The 16,938-nt window shown below is 38.6% G+C and overlaps 1 protein-coding gene across 1 annotated transcript; it reads left to right on the plus strand.

The window, feature by feature from the left end:
* The first annotated feature begins 271 nt into the window (after positions 1–271).
* On the plus strand, positions 272–15,207 carry LOC148371571 (sodium-dependent neutral amino acid transporter B(0)AT1-like). The gene is made up of 12 exons (XM_088327900.1): positions 272–495; positions 5,587–5,727; positions 9,097–9,234; positions 9,297–9,478; positions 9,555–9,665; positions 10,961–11,073; positions 11,145–11,273; positions 12,769–12,925; positions 12,999–13,203; positions 13,293–13,452; positions 14,780–14,942; positions 15,019–15,207. The coding sequence occupies exons 1-12, from the start codon at positions 297–299 to the stop codon at positions 15,205–15,207; spliced, it is 1,887 nt and encodes a 628-aa protein (XP_088184026.1). The 5' UTR covers positions 272–296.
* The last annotated feature ends 1,731 nt before the right edge of the window (positions 15,208–16,938 follow it).

Consider the following 16,938-nt stretch of genomic DNA (forward strand, 5'->3'; position numbering starts at 1 on the left):
TGCCAGGTAATACTGTGCTTGGAAAAACTGTTGATTGTGCTGAGACGGTAATTACCAAAGCTTTGAAGGCCACCCTTAACAGTCGATACAGGTACACTTGCCCATAAATTTTTATAACAGCAATGACCCGCCACCAGCAGATAAGCCGCTACTTCCTGAATGGAATCCAGATTGTGTCTCACATCCTGCAGCTTCACAGCATTCTGTAAATATGTAACAAAGAGCCGTTATATAGTCTCTCGGCTGCATCCCGGGTGTTTTCAGTGAAGCGTGGTTGTGTGGTATTGTGAGGCATCATGAAGCTTCAGGTTCCCAACCCTGGGCTGGAGGACAGGATACTGTCTCACCAGCAGTTGGACAAGCTCGAGAGGGACGAAGTGGGGGACAGGCCCAAATGGGACAACAAGGCGCAGTATATGCTGACATGCGTGGGATTTTGTGTGGGATTAGGGAACGTCTGGCGCTTCCCCTATTTGTGTCAGAGTCATGGAGGCGGTGAGTAACGAAAAAAGTATTGTCCTTGATGTGCTTTGCAATGTTTATTAACCAAGTATCATACAGCTTGTCTGGAATGTATTTGTTATTTTTGTCATGAAAGAGTCAGATAGCATGTTGTGAGGGATTACTTTTGGTCGTTTTTTTCTCACAGAACAACCCAAATTTTCAATATCTGGCATTATCTACCATAGACATACGTTAAGACGCTGTAATAGCAGTTTAAAATGAAAAACAAAAAACAAAAACGGACTCAGATACTTCCCAATATGATGAACTGGAGCTGAACATAAAGACATTATAAGACAACATAAGCTGGAAAGAGGAACTCTTCTAAATATATACAAAAACGTCAGTTGTCCATATATTGTCAACTGTTTTTACCATAGCCATGCGTTTTATGGGCCTGTGTGGTAGCACAGCAATTTCTGGACAAAGATACCCACATCATAAATGACCCATCAGTACCTCATTGCATTCCCCCATTTGACAATCTAAACTAATAAAGTGATATACAAAGGATTCAAATTTTTGATTTTATAGGTTATAGATAACAAAAAATGCTTTACAGTATTAATTATGCCCCGTCTGTGTCATTTCTTGCCTGTGATTGGTCCATTGTCACACATGGATTCCTGTATGACACCATTGTGGGAAGTTGCTGCGACCTTGAGGGTGTTTTAGAGAACTACATTGATTGAATTATGTATTTTTTTTGTCCCTGTTGAAACCGTTTTATCTCTTTCAGGAACCATTTGAATTTTCTCTATAGCCCATCAGTTGCAGAATTTCGGTCATTTAAATAGCGATTGTAAAACGAGAGCGCCGGAGCCTCCAAGGTAATAAGAAGTTTAAGATGATATGTAACTGTAAAAAAATAATATGATTATTGCGTTGTGGGTTAAATTCACATCAAAGTGGGAACAATCCAGGAATCCAGTGACATGCGGTGAGGTTTGTGTCTGGTGAGGCCCACTCAGATTGACAAGTAGATGAACGTGCATCATAATCATCATTTCACTGACAAGAGAAAGAAAGTGGGCAGCACAGCGGATGAGTGGTTGGGGGTCCGCGGCACAGTTCTGAGGTCATGAGATCGAACTTCCCTGTGTGGAGTTTGCATTTTCTCCCCGTGCTTGCGTGGGTTTTCTCCGGGCACCCCGCTTTCCTCCCACATTCTAAAAACATGCATGTCAGGTTAATTGGCTGTGAATGAGCGAGTGAGATGTTTATCTCTGTGCGCCCTGCGACTGGTTGGCAACCAGTTCATGGTGTTCCCTGCCCACTGGCTGGGATGGGCTTCAGCACCCTAGCAACCATACTAAGGATGAGCGGTGCCTGTAATTGATGGAGAAAGAAAATAATATACAAACTGTAGCATTGACAAAAAAAAAACGTTTAAATGTGTTACCTTAACTTATAAATTTAAGTGTATGCACTGCTTCTTTTGGATAAAAACATCGCAAGTAATCCTCCATTATGAAGAAAGTCCACGCAACGAGAAAAAAATTACAGGGGGGCTTGACTTGCTATTGGCTTGCTAATGCTATCACTAATTGTTTGGGGCGCCAAATCAGATTTTTGGTTTCACTTTTGCCCTCTGCCATGAGGCAAAAGATTTGCATGCCTCACGCTGTATCTGCAGACGCTCAGCACAGTAATATGTTGTATACTAATTGTATTGATAATATTCGTGATTTAACGTGAAGATTCAGCAATTTTTAAAAAAGGTTGAAAAATTGTATTTATTTTACATAAGTGGAATCCCTACTTATGTTGCCGCCATGTTTGTCTCCCTTGTTGTTGCTAGCTGTGGCACTGGTTTTTGGTCACATTAGACAACAGTGCCATCTAGTGGTCAAATGGTACACAATGGGGCTTTAACACTGAACAAATACAACCATTTGACATATTTGTAATTGTATCTTTCCATAATAACAGTTGTGGCCGTGTCTCACCTGCCACCCTTGATTGCACGTCACTGGAGCAATTTACTTTTTAAATTTTGTTTTATTTTTTGCTTTCTTTTCAGATATTTCTAATGGACACATGTCAACGATTCTCATTGAAATTTCCAGAAGGCAATTTATCTAGTATTTTTGTGTTTTTTTCGAACTGAAAAATATGTTTGGACATTTCTAATTGGTCCAGCATTTTCATTTAGTGTTGTTTGTCTTTGACATTTTATAATTAATTGAATATTTGATTGACACTTTATTGTTTTCCTTCTGTTCATGCAAACACAAGGGTTACAATCAATTCAGAAACAACAACTTTATAATACCTCTGGGAAAACCGACTGACAGGAAAAAGCCAAAGCTTGTCTAGCCATCCCTTTCACTGTCTAAACGCTTTTCACAATAATATATTTGAATTTTATTTTTTGTCAGATCTAGATGTGATGCAACGAGTGGAATAATCAATAACTGATAGGGAAATATTTCAACAAATGTGACTACATCTAGTTTCTTAATAGATCAATTAAATTTTGTGTTCGCCACGATAGATTATTTATGTGCTGTATGAAAATAGATTTCCAAGTTAATGACACTATTATTTTCTCTAAAATGTGTAATAGTGATCAGTCCGCATAGATATATTATTTTACATATTTGTTATTTTTGTTATCATTATTGTTATTATATTGTTATTATAATTTTTAGAACACTATTCCCTCACCATGGGCATCGCAGATTTTTCTTTTAATAGGGTCCAATGATACGTACGTACTTGGCAGAAGTGCGACATCATTTTTAACTGTTTTATGTTTACTGAGCTTTGATTGGCAGTTGGGAGGCAGCATCCTTCCTTGATGGATATTTTACGGTCCAACGCGATCATTGGGTACCTACCTATACATGTATGTAATGGTCTGTATGGAACCCGATGGGGGTCGGGGGAATGTTTGGGGTCAGGCCCAAGAAACATCATTAAGCAAAGAAACTATTTTTCTACATTTAACTTATTTCACTTATTAACTCAAATCAGCAGGGTACCATGCTCGAATAATGCTCGAATGTCTTGCCAAAAACATTGACTTACAAGTTATATGGATGAATACTGTTGCATTTTCACCAAGCGGGCAGATAATAAAATGCAAATGTTGCGGATAAACCAATAAGCATATATATGACATATATATATATATATATATATATATATATATATATATATATATATATATATATATATATATATATATATATATATATATATATATATATATTAGGGTAGGGTTAGCGTGTATGCAGCACAGTTCTGAGGTCATGGGTTCAAATCCAGCTACCAACCTTCCTGTGCGGAGTTTGCATGTTCTCCCCGTGCTTGCGTGGGTTTCCTCCGGGCACTCCGGTTTCCTCCCACATTCCAAAAATATACATGTCAGGTTAATTGGCCGGTTCAAATTGTCCCTAGGTGTGAATGAGCGAGTGAGTTGTCTGTCCCTGTGTGCCCTGCGACTGGCTGGCAACCAGTTCAGGGTGTCCCCTGCCCACTGCCCGGAGATGGCTCCCCCCGCACCCCCTGCGACCCTACTGAGGATAAGTGGTGCAGATAATGGATGGATATATATATATATATATATATATATATATATATATATATATATATATATATATATATATATATATATATATATATATATATATATATATATAAATTTATTGGGGTGGCACAGTGGTTAAGTGGTTAGCACATCCGTGGCACAGCACAATGCCAGCGTTGTACCTGGATTTAAATCTTGCTACTAGCTTCCCTGTTTGGGGTTTGCATGGTCTCCCTGTTTTTCCTCCCACATTCCAAAAATGTGTATGGCAGGTGATTTGGTGTCTCAAAATTGTGTCTAGGTATATTAGCGAGTGTAAATAGGTTTCTGTCTACTTGTGCCCTGTGCTTGGCTGGAAACCGGTTCAGGGTATCCACTGCCAACTCGCCAAAGATAGCTGGCAAGGGCTCGAGCTGAAACAACTTACATGGAGGGGCATAATCAAGGAGCATAGTATACAGGAACATCAGCCACCAGTAAAGCATGGAAGTAGCCAATTCCACTGGACCAAGACACATGACCACAGGGCCATGATCCAGTGGGACTTCAGCTTTATGACTGAGAAGCAGATCCTGGTTAACCAACCAGACATAGTGGTGGGGACAAAGAGCAGAAGAGGGTTTTGATAATGGATATGGTGATCCCAGCTGATGCCAACATCAGGAAGAAGGAACATGAGAAACTGTAAACGTACCAGGTTTTAAAGAGCAACTGGACCAGATGTGGAAGATCAATGCCAGTGTGATGCCTGGGACAGTAATCCCCAAACTGTAAGAGTAGCCCCAACAGATTTCCGGATATACCTTGGCCCAGAATAGTGCAGTCCCAAGAACAGGATACTGCGCAGAATCCTCAAACTCCCAAGTCTCTGTTAGAGGACCCAAGTCTAAGAATAATACATACATCACCATACCTAGGAGGATGAAGAATTTGTTTTTATAGATAGATAGATAGATAGATAGATAGATAGATAGATAGATAGATAGATAGATAGATAGAAAGATGGATAGATGTTATAATTTGTTTTTGAGATGCATTCCTCATCATACGAATAAACCAGTTTTATTAGTCTTCAACATGCAACATTGAACTTCCACACACTCATTTCTTATGCAATGCAAATTTGTGTCGGTACATAGAGTCGTAAAACAGTGGATTTTACGTCATTTTTATTGCATTCTATTTCCTTGACGACTGCGCTCTTTCAACCAAAGCGGCCCACTAGTGCAACATAAACATCCTAATGGAATTATTTCATTGCTGCCCTGAAAAAAAAAACATAACAAGTGCAGTCACAAACAACCAGGAGCGTGTTGTTGTCATCTTTATCTTTTCAAAATTATTTTTACCAAGTGGCGCAGAAGCTGCTGACGCAGCAAAAGTGTATCATCAGTGGAAGATAAGACTTTTATATTCCAGTACAAAGGCTGACATTCTTGTAAAAGTGCACGCGCTCTGCAGGTTATAAAACAAGCTGCAATTCATTTTGTCATTCATACGACAGGATGTAAACAAATATAAGTTTTATCAATGTTTATTCCTCACAGGAGCGTTTATGATTCCCTTTCTGATCCTTCTGGTTTTGGAGGGAATCCCTCTTCTTCACTTGGAGTTTGCCATCGGTCAGCGTTTGAGGGCGGGCAGTTTGGGGGTGTGGTCGTCCATTCACCCTTACTTGACAGGCATCGGTAAGTATCGCTCCAAGAAAGTAGTCGTCCAATAGACTTTTGTTAGGCTACTGTATTTTCCTGACTACAAGGTGCTCCCCAGAAACCCTAAATTGGCCAGATATTTGAACGTGCACCTCAAAGTTTGGTGCAATGTGTGAGCGCACTTAATTTGAAATGCAGTACCATATTTCTGGAATTATTGATAACTTACCGTATTTTCCGCACTATAAGGCCCACCGGGTTATAGGGCGCACCCCCAAAAAATAGTTTTTGGTCCTATATTTTCCATACATAAGGCGCACCGGATTATAAGGCGCTACAATGGGAATGTCGACAAAACAGTCAGATAGTTCAGTCAAACTTATTACCCCCTTAACATTCCCAAAGCTTGCAAAGAAGCAAATACGTGTCTCAGACATATACGGAAACAGTGTCTGTACGATGTCACCAATCACTCAAATGCATTGTTCCAAATATCATTCGGAAGGTTAAAGTCTTGGGATTCAAGAAATGTCAAACATTTCTTAGTTTCCATTTTATTTTTTGCTGGCAACTGTCTGAACAGCAAAGTAAGAGTTTTATTGTGCAGGGAAACGGGGTTCTTTACTGTGCATATAACAATAAACACTTTGAATTGAATTCAATTTAAAAATAGACTCATCACAGAAACATCAAGATCGTTTTAAAACAAGATACCGGGAAAATATAAAGCCGCATAGCTCACCTAAGTTCTTTTGCAGCCATTACGTTCAATAATAATACGTTACCATGGTCTTCTTACAACCGTGAGTGTAGTAAATCCAGGAGAGTAAAATATTTACAAATACAGAAAAGTAAAAAAATGTTTTCTCTATGCCGTAGTGCAACCCAACGTGTGATTTACATTCATCTTTTTCAGCCAATTGCAGGCTTTGATTCGCCCCTTTAGCCTATGCGAGCCTGTAAATGATAAAAAGGATCCGCCCCCTTTACCTCCGAATAATTGTAGCCAATAGTGACTGATTCAAATGATGATTGACACATTGGTTAGGAAATGAAACTCCGGTATATAAATCCCAGCATACACCGCTGACTACCTCGCCTTCGGGGGAAAATCGAGTCGGCGGCTGCTTGCCTTAGTTGCAAGACTTTGCGACTTAATATTGATCCATATATAAGGCGCACTGTATTATACGTCGCATGGTCAGTTTTTGAAAAAAATAAAGGCTTTTAGGTGCGCCTTATAGTGCGGAAAATACGGTAATTAATTTTAGTAAACCACATGGCACTGATTGCTCTGCGACTGGGTGGCAACCAGTTCAGGGTGACCCCTTCCCACTTGCCGAAGATGGCTGGGATGGGCTCCAGCACCCCCGCGGCCCTACTTGGGATGAGCGGTTTAGATAATGAACGGATGGATGGCAATGGTAAGAACGCCAAATCTAAATCTGTAGCGCCGTACAGGTGTAATAATTTGACTGTAAACTAGTAGGGAGTATGCTCCTTATGTACTGGACCAAACCGTCCATTTTATTAGCGCTACGTCGGTGATGTGTGCACTTGACTCTGAGCTTATCAGAATTGGAATCCATGAACGAATTTGCATAAGATTGATTTGTCCTCAAGCCATACATACACATGCAAAGAGCAATATCTGGCTCGCGAGCCATAAGTTCCCGACCCCTGATCTATTAGATCATAGCACAGTACCAGATATGTCGGAATAGAGAGAACATTGTTTTTCTTTTTCTCAGCTACAACTAAGCATTGTAAGTGACAAATGGTTGAATTTGTGCAGCCATGCATTTGCTGATTTACATCTTTCAGGACGATCGTACTAATTCCCAGAATGCCGTTCTCTTCAATCAATTCAAAACAACCGAATTACTCCCCACAATGCTTTTCTCGTCATTCAGTTCAGAATCTTGTGTGCTATGTAAAAACTTTGCAAGTTTGCTGTTCTTGCGGCCCATACTATTCTGAAATTCCTTCCTACGTATCGAAACGTCTTACCAGTTCCCAGTGAGCATGCACACACACATTCAGAAGGCTGATAGCGATTTGTGCCTTTGAAAGCAGTGATTACTGACGACCGATTTTGATTTTATCTTATTTGACTTTTTCACTGCTTCAAAATATTGTTTACGGACATAGCTTGTAAGCCTGGCGTGTAACGGGTACCAAGTACTTTTCCGAGACTCTGTTTCCATGACAAGGTGGAGCCCATGATACTGTGGCTTGATGTCATAACCATGCACAAGCGACATACTCTTGAGGTAAAACTCGTAACCTACAATCCATCAAATTGGCTTCGACTGCACTTCGCCAACTGACCATGGGGCACAATTATGGGCAGCTATAACTCGAAAAAAATTGTTTTTTATCATGTAATATGTGGACACACAGCTGCAGCTTTTGGGACAATCCCCATTGACCAATCAAAGGTCAGCAGTGATGGACGTTGCTGACCAATCAGTGGTGGGAAGTGATTGTTGTCTCCTTTGGAACCTCAACAAAGGTGGTACTAAAAAAATGAAATTATGCACCTTGACTCAGGAAAACAAAAAAGGCGAGGCGAGGCAAGCCATCTAGTGTAGGGGTCCCCCATCTTTTTCAAGCGGAGAGCTACTTTTTTGTTACTTATTTGCTCCAAGGGCAGCCAGTTTCACATGAATTTCTAAAAATGACAACTTAACATAAGAAATTGATAACTTATTCACAGGTTGATCATTGGAAGTAAGATTAAATAGAATATGTCAACCACTAAAAAAACAAGGAGCCTAAACCCTAGTTTAAAACCCTAACTCTAGTCCTAACCTTGTTTGAAAAGCCTTAAATCAGTTAAAATCCCTTACATGCATCCCAAACCCTTGCTCCTAACTATAGCCTTACACCTAACTCTAGCAGTAACCCTAGGTAGTCCTAACTTTCATTGAAACCATAATACTACTACTAATTCTATTGTATAACCGCAATTCAGTTCAGGACCATATTATGGAGCCCATACCCCTGACCTTACACATAACTCTAGCTGTAACCCTAGCCCTGTCTTATTTCAGAACAATACATTTTGCTTAATACTCTAATAAGTAGCCCAAACCTTAACTTCTAACCCTAGCCAATCATTTTTTGAAAGAAAAAAAAAGTTGAAAACCCTTTTTTGAAACCCAAATCCTAGCTTAACCTTAGCCTAACATCTAACCTGAAATATATGGCATTAATTTTAAGCATTTATTAACAATTTTTCATACATGCAATGGTGAGCTATTGACAGAACAGGTCCGCGGGAATTACAGCTGTCCTCAGGGGGCACCGTGATGGCGACCCCTGATGTAGTGAAAAAGCACCTTTATAGTCCAGTGTGCCTCGTATATTGGGAGTGCGGAAAATATGGTCCTGTGTTTGCAGGTATCGCTTCCATGTGCGTCTCCCTGACCATCAGTTTGTACTACAACACCATCATCGCTTGGATCCTCTGGTACTTCTTCAATTCTTTCCAAGACCCCTTGCCTTGGAGTCAATGTCCGATGAATGAAAATCTAACAGGTATTATGTCAATGAGGGGGAATCTTGATGAAAGAGTATATCATTTCCTGTGATAATCGCAGGCTTTGTCTCGGAGTGTGCAAGAAGTTCCCCAGTGGATTATTTCTGGTACAGAGAGACCCTAAACACAACTGCGAGTATAGTGGATGATGGCGGCATTCAATGGTGGACATTATTAAGTCACATATGCGCCTGGACTGTGCTCTACGTTTGTATCGTGCGGGGGATCGAGACTACCGGAAAGGTACTGCCTTCTTTTTGTCTATCTGTAAAAAATTGACTTCATCATACAGTACTGAAGGATGTATCGCTGTTTTCAGGCTGTATATGTGACTTCGACACTCCCATATGTGGTGCTAACTATCTTTTTGGTCAGAGGGTTGACACTTAAGGGATCTTTAACTGGACTGAAGTTTCTGTTCACACCTGATGTAAGTTTTCCTTTTTTCTTTCAGTTACAGTATTTGTGTGTATTACTTACTTGTTTTGAAGGTTACGTTAAGTGGCGTGTTGAAAAAAAAAATTGACTTGATTGATTCTTTACCTTGGCTCCCAACAAAAATTCGATCAAAAAATTTGGTTTTATCGTTTGCCCTATTTGTGAAAATTACCTGAATATAATACATTTCCAAATAGTTTCTATAATTTACAAAAGACCCGAATGTTATTCTTCAAATTATCTTTCTCATATTTCTATATTTTTGAGTATAAACAATACTTAAAATGAGCACTTCATTTTGCTTATTTGAATTAAAAAAAAATACTAATAAGAAGAATATTTCCTAGTATTTGTTGTCACCGTAGGTAATACCGGTTATTCATCTCATCTCATCTCATTAGCTGCACCGCTTATCCTCAGTAGGCTCGCGGGGGTGTTGGAGCCCATCCAAGCAATCATCGGGCAGTGGGCAGGGGACACCCTGAACTGGTTGCCAGCCAATTGGAGGGCACACGGGGACAGACAACTCACTCGATCAGTCACACCTAGGGACAATTTGGACCGGCCAATTCACCTGAAATGCATGTCTTTGTAATGTGGGAGGAAACCGGAGTGCCCGGAGGAAACCCACGCAAGCACGGGGAGAACATACAAACTCCGCACAGTAAGGCCGGTAGCTGGATTTGAACCCACGCAGGAGGTTTCCACAACCTCAGAATTGTGCTAACCACTGCGCCGCCGTGCTGCCCCTACCGGTTATTCACATTGCTGTATTTTTTACCCCTGTTTTTTTTAATTTTACAATATTTGTAACCTGTTTTAATAGAAAAATAATAACATCAATATTTGACTCCGTGGCGCTTATTCATCAAACCTGTCATCAAATTCTGTCAAGATGTCGGAGGTGGAACCAAATGTTAAGAAGCAGGTGTGCTCAACAAGGGATGTTATTTACTAACAAAAATCGGTGTTCAAAAAACAAACCTGACATATTACCACCAGATAGGATAGTAGTGTGGAATCATCCAAAAAAGAATGGAGTCCAAACGAGCATGTATGAAAGGCTAGGATGATTAGGGAAAGGTGCGCGGAGATCCGACAGATCTAAGCCCAGTTCCAAACCTGGGGGAAGATAATGCACCGGTTCATGAGAGTTCTAGCTACATCACTCCACAAAATATAATTTAAATGTACTCATAATTCAATGGGGCCCTCACCCAAGGGTCAGTTTGTTATTCCTTGGTAACGGGGAACTGAATTACATTACGAATCGTTTCCAATCTGCAGCTGGAAGAACTGGCCAACCCTTCCACATGGATGAACGCCGGCGCCCAGGTCTTCTACTCCTTTTCACTCGCTTTTGGGGGTTTAATTTCTTTCTCCAGCTACAACTCAGTACAGTGAGTCCTACTTTTGCCAGATTTTAGGAAGTCATGAAGTTTGATGTTGTAAGTGCGCGTTTTTCTTTCAGCAACAACTGTGAACAGGACGCGGTGATCATCTCCATCATCAACGGCATCACGTCCGTGTTTGCCGCCACGGTCATCTATACTGTCATTGGCTTCCGAGCCACGCAGCAATATGACACCTGCATTAATGAGTGCGTAATCTTTACTAGGACTGCAACTAATGACGATTGTAACAGTTGACCATTCACCGACTATTTAAATGATTTGTAAAATAAAAGAAAAATTATTACATTTTTCTTAGATTTCACATGAAGTTGTTTAAATTATGTGGAAAATCCTAATAAACACAAGAAAAAAATGGTACAATGAAGAATACATATCTCATACTGCAGATTTATAAAAATAAGTTTCTTTAAAATAAAAAAAACAATAAGGTGCAGTGCCCAGTTAGTAGAGACATAAATCCATGAATAAACCTTGGTCCATTTTTAGGTACAGGTAAATTAATATGAAATTAAAATGCAGTCAACTTTTTTTATCACTGTAAACCTAAAACAGGCTTATAGCAGTAGTAGAGCGGAAATTCTCAACAGTTTGAAATCAAACTGTTTTCACAGCTGATGATTGTCATGTTTAACGTTTTAACAATTGAGGTTTGTTTTTCGGACTGGATGCATTTAATTTCAAATACATTTGTCAGGCACAGTCTGGTATCAGGCCCAATCTTTCTTTTATAGTGAAATAAACGTGTATAAAATGTACAATGCATGTCATCTAAACCGTATTTGTTTGAAAGTTATTTGAATATAACAAGGCGAGTAAGACTGTTTTATTCAACTGTTCGACTGGCTTTCTGTTTAAATCCAGGCTTAAAACACACTTCTATTCTATAGGATATGAATAACCTTATATTTTATGTTGACAATATCTGTGTATTATTTGTTATTGCAACATCCATTTGCAGCCTGGCCATCCTAGAAGGGGGATTACCTTGTGTGATCCCTTCTCAAGGTGTCATTATACTCATGTTAAGGTTTTGGAGTTTTTCCCTGCCCTCGTGTGGGTTTTAGATCAGGGGATAGCATAATAATAGTCTGTGGTTTGAAATAATCTCTGGTCTTTGCAGCCCTTTGAGACTACTTGTGATAAAGGCATATACAAATAAACAATACTTGACTTGACTTTCTCTCTAAATATTTGTAAATCACCAAGGTACTGCCATGATACTCAAGGGCTGCTTTGCAAACTTTGCAAGTAGTCTTTATATTTGCCGTATCCGGGCTAAAATGCTCTTCTAATATACACTTTTGGTGCAACTTAAGACACATCATCAGTGTTTACACATGGGCTCACTGGGTGTTTCGGGTGTCAAAAAGCAAACCCTCGCCTAGAGTACCCAGTTTTGGTACGCAACTTTACGTTTGCCGCCCTCATTCCTGCATGTTTATGTTACTACTCAGAGAGAGATGCTGTTGTGCATGAGCGACCCTTTAGCAGATTATTCTTGTAGGGATGCCTCACTCTGCTGGAAAAACGTGACAATAGTTGACAATGGGATTCTATGTCGACTTTTTCTTTTATCGATTATTGTCAACGACATTGATTAGTCGTTGCAGCCCTAGCCTTTACTTACTAACATGAGGCAAAAATCATGTTTTATAACTAATAACTATTTCATCTTTCCAGAAACATCCTGACACTGTTGAATGTGTTTGACCTTCCTGAGGGAAACATTGTTGAAGGCAACTATACGGAAGCTTTGAAGCACCTCAATGCGACACATTCCAGTGTCATTGAAGGGCTGAATCTGGGACTTTGTGATATAAATACATTTCTTAGTGAGGTAATGGAGCAGTTTAGCTTTTGTAATGTTTTTGGAGAAAATTACGCTTACTTGTATCCGTTCTTTGTTTCAGGGAGTTGAAGGTACGGGTTTGGCGTTCATCGTGTTCACCGAGTCCATCACCAAGATGCCCTTCTCCCCTCTGTGGTCCGTCCTCTTCTTCGTCATGCTCTTCAGCCTCGGCCTGTCGTCAATGTTTGGAAATATTGAGGGCGTCGTGGTACCTTTGCAATACCTCAACGTTTTTCCAAAGAAGTGGCCCAAAGAAGCTGTCACGGGTAACTTAAATACAAGTCATTCTTATTTACAGTGGATCGTTTCATGTTTTATGGGGTGAAATTGTAATTCCAAATTTGCCTTTTAACAGGTGTGATTTGTGTTGTCTGCTGTCTGGTTGGCCTGATCTTTGTTCAAGGCTCAGGAAACTATTGGCTGTCTTTATTTGATACTTACGGAGGATCCATCCCTCTGCTTGTCATTGGATTCTGTGAGATGATCTCAGTAGTTTATATATATGGGATGGACAGGTAATTGAAATAGACCCATTTATTATTATATTTCCTTATTTTTATGATAACATTGTCCAGGTGCTTTGTTTAATTTTATTGTTTATCCCATTTTACTCCTCATAATGTCTGTTTTTGTTCAATATAGATACCATTGCAACATTTGGCAATTCTTTTGATAGTTTAGTATGTTTTTCTGCAAGCTCAGTACATTATAATTAAAAATAAAACTGATACAAATTATTGGTAAATAGATGAATGAATGATAATTTTTCACTTCTCAAGTGGGAAAATCAGGGCTGCCAAAGATTGAAAATCCTACTTGAGAAAGCGTTCAAAAAGTGCCACTTTTAAGTCAAACATGGTTCTTCGACAAAAATACTGCAAATCCAATTGGCTGTTTCTGCAAAAATCCAGGAGATAGCACTAATGCACCAGAAATGACCAAGGAACAATCAAAAATTGAAATACAAAATCAGCTTACGTGACATTTTTTCCCGACTTTCATAGTTTTCATAGAAAATGTTTAATTTGGAATTTAGTATAAACTGGCAGAGAGAAGATTCATACCATTTGGTAACACTGGAACATGGTAAATAAAGCTACATGTGTGCAAAAGCTCTCGATTTACAAAGGAAATTAACCTTTTTTTATTCAAACACGAATAGTTAATCTTTAATCATCAACCGTAATGAATAAGTCCAAGTTACATTCATATGAACTACAAATAACTGAATAGACAAACAGAAAGACAGACAGACAGACAAAAAAAAATAAATACAGTCAAAAAAAGTGAGTGAGTTAGAAAGGGCGGTCGTCCAAGAGTTCATCAGGCAGTACTCCTGATCCAGAATTGCAGGAATGCTGGAGTACCAACACGCTGAGACAAGACATGGTGACATGAAAAGCAACAAACTAGCACAGAGCCAAGGAGATAGATCGTTTAAATAGTGACAAGGGAGAGTCACCAAAGTAGGGAAATCAAGATTAGTGATCGCAGCTGTTAGGAAGAAAATTAAACATGGAAGTGAATGACAGTAGTGACATAGCGGTTGTCAATATTGTCTTCATAAGATATTGGTTTTCTTAAGGACTCTGTCATATTTCTATATTTAAAACAGTTTTTTTGTACAAAAACACAGGGCAAGAATTACATAACTGGCCTCCCAACAACATTTAGGCCTTAAAAAGTTGATCAGGTTAAATATCAAAAAAATGTTATCAAAAGAAAGTGGGGGAAAAAATTCCACATAACACTGAACATTGGGAAACTGTGTTGAGTGAAGGCCATTACTATGATGTGAAATTACCAAAATCATGACGCACTTCTGCATGTTTTTCTGCTCAGATTCAACGAAGACATCGAGTTCATGATTGGACACAAACCCAACATTTTCTGGCAGGTGACATGGAGATTCATCAGCCCGCTCATCATGGTCTTCATCCTTATCTTCTATTTCATCACCAAAATTACCGAAAAGATTGGCTACAAATCCTGGGATCCACAATATGTACGTTTATTTCCATCTTTTTGGGAGAATTAAGAATCATGATATTTATCTAATTCACACTGATCACTGTTTTCAGGAGAAATTCCCAACTCTGGAGGACAAGTCGTATCCCCAATGGATTTTTGTGATCATCTTTATCCTAGCAGGAATCCCTAGTTTGGCTGTGCCTCTCATTGCGCTCTATAAATGTCTGAGGGCCAAAATAGGAAAGAAGTCCAAGCTCAGCATTGAAATAAATGAAAAGCCCAGATTGTCGCTGTCCTAAAATAGCTTCTTTAAATCCGTTTTCAAAACAAGATAGACCCCTATTGTTTTCAGTATTATAAATAAATCTGCTAATCTGTATATAGGACATATTAATTATAGTTGAGTTTAATTATAATGTGGTTATGTGTCCAGTAGGGGTCAGTTTTGAGATGAGGTCAGTGTATTGAGAGGTTTGGATTTAATATAAATCTTTTGCAATTCGAGATTGCTGTTTATATCTGTAATTATTTTTCAGCTCATTTTTCTGTTCATGTAGTTTGTATGCAAAATAAAGCTATGTCCTGAATACATGCCTATGATGTTTTTAATGTGTACTGTATTAAACAAATGTAGGAAACAGCTTTTTTATGCTGTGATGATTTCATCATGATGAAAGGAAGGATGGAATCACCCTCAAGGTTTACATACAATACCACGGTGTGCTAGTAATTGTGTTACTGAATAAAAGCAAAACGTGATATCTTTTTAAATTTAATTTTATGAAATTTTAGGTGATATAGTCCGTAGTAAAGTGTAGTTACAGGTTTTACTAGGACAGGATCATTTAAGGCTCAGCACCCTGCAGACATTTTCATCTATTGTATTACTGCTCATGGTAGAAATGAACGATTTAGATGAATAATAAATGAATGCAAAGGCAAGTTTCTCATTAATTAATCAAGATGTGAATACATAATAAGATAACGTTGATGTACAGAAAAAACATGTGAAGAAGAGCCTGCCAGTGAACCACCCATTTTTTCAAGATCATTTAATTGGGGCTCCAAAGACTCCGAAAAATCAGTCTTACATCACTTTTAAACGCCTTAATATGAAGTAAATTTGATTTAATTTAATTTAAATTTATATATCCATCCATCCATCTATTATCTGCACCGCTTATGCGGGCTGTAGTTTGTCCACTGCTGGTCCATACCCTCTCCCATATTGTAATGCACGCCTGTACCATGGGGCATAATATTTTTCTATCAGCCTATTATATTAGGCCCACAACGTTTAGTGTATAATGCATATTATGGATATCCAATAATTAGCGTATCAATATCTACCGGAATGATGATGAAGGGAAAAGGCATCGCATTTGAGAAAATGAACTGATAATTGGAGCCTAAACTGCTTTTCAAAAATAAACATTAAACAATAGTATGGTCAATAATATTATTAATAATAGTCTCCATGTGTTTTAGATAGCATGAAAAAAGCCAAGAATGTGGACATTACAGCAATTTGCCAATAATGTCTCAATCTTTAAGCATATTTGACATAAAACAAAAAAATTGGTGAAAAAGAAAAAGAAAAAGATTGAAATCTTACATGAAAATGTGTTTTTGACCATAAAAATGACACAATGTCACTCTTCAATCTTCTTGTGTGAATTCAAAATGGAAATTAGAGTATAGCATAGAGCAGTGTTTTTCAACCAGTGCGCCGGGGCACAATAGTGTGCTGGGAGACCTTGTCTAGTGTGCCGCAGGAAATTTCCTGATTATATCTTTCCATAAAAAAACATGCAATTGTTCAGTATATTTCCTTTTATTCCAGTGGTCAGCCAAAACCTTTAACATTCATCTACCTAGCAGTAGTTTCCTATTATTTGACCCTTTTTATATTAATTATGAAGCAGACAGGGAAATGTTATTAATAACTTATCTTGTTTGATGAAGCTTTTCAAGATTGTATTCCAATAGAAATAATACAATTAATCAATGTAAAATACCGCTTTTAATTG

The sequence above is a fragment of the Urocampus carinirostris genome, chromosome 2, assembly GCF_059441175.1.
Source record: "Urocampus carinirostris isolate Australia breed hairy pipefish chromosome 2, RoL_Ucar_1.0, whole genome shotgun sequence".
NCBI lineage: Eukaryota > Metazoa > Chordata > Actinopteri > Syngnathiformes > Syngnathidae > Urocampus > Urocampus carinirostris.